Raw genomic sequence first — 4,393 nt, 5'->3', positions numbered from 1 at the left:
ACCCCTTATTCTCGCTAAAAGGTCGTGGCGGCTAAAATCCCCAGTCCCCATGCGTACGACGTATTTTTGTATTTTTAAGACCCCGACTGTTTCGTCTCAGAGCATCGAGATAATGACGTGTTGCATGTATAAATACAGCGCGCGCAAAAAGTAGAGCAAGGGATGATTTGGTTAAGGAGTTAGTATAATTTGGTTAAGTCAGCCCAAATGCACGCTTCTGTTCTGTGAAACAAGCAAAACGTGATGGCAAAATAATGTTAACAGTATATCGTCCTTCTTGGCCATTTTATGTATTTGTTTAATTCCTTTAGGTGTTAGAGGTGTGTGCCTGAATAGCCAGGCTGCGTCTGGTGGCCGCTTGGGCCGAAATAGTAATTGCATCGTGATTCAAAGCTCACTTTTCCCGGGGCGTTGGGACCAATTTAGTTCCCGTGTGGTCTAACAGCCCCAGGACTTAGCCGATTTCAGTGGAATACCCGTATGTTTTTCGTGACTTACAGATTGTCAGTGTATTTTGCGGATGTATGTCAAGCCCAATGTCAGTCTCAGATCCTGTTTGATATTGCAAAAAAGCAAAACCGCTCTTGGAATCTTTCACAACGGTTCTTGAGGCCTGAAGACGCCCGAAAAGGCTTGGGTTTCCCCCAAGGAAGCAATGTGGTGTACAGAGATGATATTTGGGATAATTGCAAACACTACGCAAAGACAAAACAAGATTAAAACTAGTACCGCCCTGCTACTCCATCACGAGGCATTTTTGGGCGCTACCACCGGTCGACACGTGTTCTAACGTCCTTGTCCTCCGGGCTGGTTCACGTGACGTGTCGTGTCTTCCCGCGGAGCCGGCAGTGATAGCGTCGCCCTGTGTTGACAGGAGGCCACCTGCGAGCCGAGCGGGGCTGACAGCATGCGGCCCTCCCCTGCTGACGTCACTACGGCACCATGGCACAGCTGGCGGTGCCGCCGGCCAGCCAGCAGCGGCCCTCGCTCAGCAAGCGGCGCCGTCTGAACGCGCTGCTCGACAAGCTGACCATCGGCCTCGGGCGGGTCGACCATGAGCCGCCCGCAGCGCCGTCTATATTGACCGAGAGCCGCCCGACAGTGCCGTTTATAACGCCTGAGTGCCACCCGCCAGCGCCACCTATGTTCGCACGCGCCGAGGCCGAGCCGCCGCGCGTCAGCGATGAGGCGGCGCCGCCGTCGGCCGCGCGCAGTCCTCGCGCGCTCTCCTCGGACGTGTTCCGGTTCGACAGCCTGGACCGCGAGCGATTCGCGTGCCGCGCCATCTCAGAGGAGGAGGAGGACGTATTCTCACCGGCGTCCTCCCGCTCGCCGCACTCCTCCATCGACAGTCCGTTTGTCGGCCACGGCTCGCCGTTGCCCGGACTCAGCCCGCTGCGTGTGAAGGAGGAGCCAGACAGCGAGGCGAAACACGAACCCCATGCGCCGACGGTCGGGCCGCCGCCGCGGTTGCAGGTGGTCACGTGCGAGCGCGATGCCGGCGCGCCGCGCAAGCCGCCGCCACACCGGCTCAACTTTTGCGCGTGCGCGCAGTGCGCGGCCGGTGCGGACGGCGATGGACGGCTGGAGGCGCCCGGCCGGTTACCGGCCGGTTCTCCGCTCTCGCCGCTGACGCCGGTGAGCCCGGCGGCGTCCGGCTCGCTCTCGCAGTCGCCACTGCCGCTCGAGTACCTGTCGCAGCTGAGCGAGCTGTACCGGCGCCGCAGCCACTCCGACTCGGACCTGAGCGCCTGGCTGGAGGCGCCGGCGCCGGCGCGCGGCTCCGTGCTGCGCCAGGGCCGGCGCGCGCCGCGGCCGCTGCGCATCCCCGGCAAGTCGGGCTCGCTCGAGTCGGACCAGTCGTCGCCGCAGGACTCACCGCTCGACCTGTCGCTGCGCGCACCGCCGCCAGGCGGCGCGCCGGGCGCCGGCGCGCTGCCCGGTTGGGAAGCGGCGCTGCGGCTAGCGCCACACCGTCTGCTCGGACTGCCCGGCTCCGGCCTGCACCCGCCCATACCGATCGTCCGCGGTGATGTGGCCTCGCCGACGACGCGTGACTCGGTGGCGCTGCGCTACAACCTGGAGGTGTGCCCCGTGGTGGAGGAGATGCCGCCGGGCACGGACGTGGCCTACGTGTGTCCCGTGTGCGGACAGATGTTCTCGCTGCACGACCGGCTGGCCAAGCACATGGCGTCGCGCCACAAGAGCAAGCCCGCCGACACCGCCTCTAAGGCGTACGTGTGCGATACGTGCAAGCGCTCGTTCGCACGCAGCGACATGCTGACGCGCCACATGCGGCTGCACACGGGCCTCAAGCCGTACACGTGCCGCGCTTGCGGCCAGGTGTTCTCGCGCTCCGATCACCTGTCGACGCACCAGCGAACGCACACCGGCGAGAAGCCGTACAAGTGCCCGCAGTGTCCGTACGCGGCGTGCCGGCGCGACATGATCACGCGCCACATGCGCACGCACGCGCGCTACGAGCTGGGCGAGGGCGGCGGCGGCGGCGGCAGCGTGGACGAGGCGGCGCCGCCGCGCTCCCCGCGCGCACCGCCGCGCCGCGCCAACTCGGAGGAGCAGCCGCCCACCTACCTCCGCCACCTGCCGGCCGCGCTCGGCGGCCAGGAGGCGCCGCCGTCGCCGAGCACGGCGCTGCAGTCGCTGTCGGTGCAGAGCCCGGCGCCGATGGAGACGGGCGAGCCGCCGGGCCTGGCGTGACGGCGACCGCGGACCACGGCCAGTGTACTGAGAGCTTAGCACGGCGGCGGCGCCGGCCGGCGCGCTGTTACCGTACGGCTGTCGGTCCGAGAGCCTGGCCTTGCGTTGGCAGCTTTGTCGGTGGCCAGGCCGCCATTGTTGATGTTCGTTTTGTTTTGCTCAAGCGGGCCGAGGACCAACGTCCGACTGCCGGGGCCGGGGTCTTGGCTGGAACCGGGACCGGGACCGCTCGCCCGCCGCTGCCAGCCCGGTACAAACCGCGCGGCCATAGCGGGATAACAGCCCCGTGTCACCGAGCCTCGCGGCATTTTCGACGTTCAAGGCGGTCGTCCTTGGGATCTCGGACTGGTTCAGTCTGACTGACGCGTTGTAGACGTCACCTGCCCATGGCCCCCCGTTGTCAGGTCGTTTGTTGTTTACCAGTAACGTCGACGGGCGCCCGCCCCAGCGGCGCAGGCCGGGAGATCGTGGGGTTGTGAGAGCCCGCTCGGGTCATTTTCAGCTGCTTTCTGCCGTGCCGGCTTCAACCAATAGCGTGGGACTCACCAGAAATGTGGCAGTCGCCCTGAAGCTGCATTATTTTGCGGCTGATGGCATTTAAACAGGTCTGCTTTCGCTCGGTTAATAGACTAGGCACGCAGGGCTGTGGCGGCATGTCAGCGCAGATACCTGTCCTAACTCCATCATCACGTCTCTCGACCTCGGCCTTTCCAGGAACGCCATCAACAGACAGGCACATTTTGCAACGCTATTCAAAATTCGTTCATCATAAAATGGGAATACAAGTAATTCAACATAGCGTGACAAAGTGATACGAAGTGCTGAAACCCGTTCTTGTACACCATCGCAGCGGCCATAAAGATGACGGTTGTTTAGCACATTGGTAAATGTTGGTGTGACCCGACGTTTCAGAAACATGAACTCGTTTATTATATCGCAGGTGATGAAAAAGCTCTTAACGACCACATTTTATAAGTCCTAGAAATCGTTATGACGGTCGTTGGTAACAGGACGCATTCGTTGTTCGTTTTTAGTTGCACACGTGAGCCCGAGGCAGGTTAGCTAACGCCGTTGTCCTGTTGGCTGCAGATCGCATTGAGGGGCCGCTCTCCAGTCGCTTAACTTTACGGTCATGGTTTTCCAGAACAGGCACTGATCAACCATCTCCCAAATTATTTTGGCGATCTCCTGCGTCCTGACCTTGACTGACACCCCCATTATTTCATATCTCCTCAGATGTAAGCATTGGGATATTTCGCTTCGAGTACAGTGCTCTTTGTCCGAGCATAGCTAGTTCATGCAAGGCTCAGGCATCTGATTGTGACATGTTTCCACCGATTGTGGAGTTCAAGGGTGATTGATGCCGTCTGTCTCACGAAACGTTAGCTTGTTTTGTTGGTGAGCCGAGACCCGTGCCTGCCTGCGATTGGCTGGCATTGACGTTAGCGCATCGCCCTCGGGTCACGCCCAGATCACGGTTTTGGAGTTTGGAACAGACTGTTTTATTCAGTTGCGATCCTCACAGTGCGTTACCCGTCGTAGTATCTAGTTGTTGGCCGCAATCCCCAAACCTGTTTTTCATGGTTAAAGTGACACACCAGTGCCGCCACGAATGCCACCGACCTGTGCAAAGCACGAATTTGCATGTTTGGTGTGTTTGGCCAGCTGACTTGGT

The 4,393-nt window shown here is 60.8% G+C and overlaps 1 protein-coding gene across 1 annotated transcript; it reads left to right on the top strand.

Moving 5' to 3' along the window:
* Nucleotides 1-942: 942 nt before the first annotated feature.
* On the top strand, nucleotides 943-2,718 carry LOC119105356 (zinc finger and SCAN domain-containing protein 10). Its single transcript, XM_037228825.1, has 5 exons — nucleotides 943-1,043; nucleotides 1,215-1,553; nucleotides 1,644-1,773; nucleotides 1,837-2,607; nucleotides 2,659-2,718. The coding sequence occupies exons 1-5, from the start codon at nucleotides 943-945 to the stop codon at nucleotides 2,716-2,718; spliced, it is 1,401 nt and encodes a 466-aa protein (XP_037084720.1).
* Nucleotides 2,719-4,393: the final 1,675 nt, after the last annotated feature.

This window comes from Pollicipes pollicipes, unplaced genomic scaffold (assembly GCF_011947565.3).
Source record: "Pollicipes pollicipes isolate AB1234 unplaced genomic scaffold, Ppol_2.1 Scaffold_6138;HRSCAF=7277_pilon_pilon_pilon, whole genome shotgun sequence".
Taxonomy (NCBI): domain Eukaryota; kingdom Metazoa; phylum Arthropoda; class Thecostraca; order Pollicipedomorpha; family Pollicipedidae; genus Pollicipes; species Pollicipes pollicipes.
The sequence above is the reverse complement of the archived record's forward strand: the minus strand, read 5'-3'. Positions and strand labels throughout refer to the sequence as shown.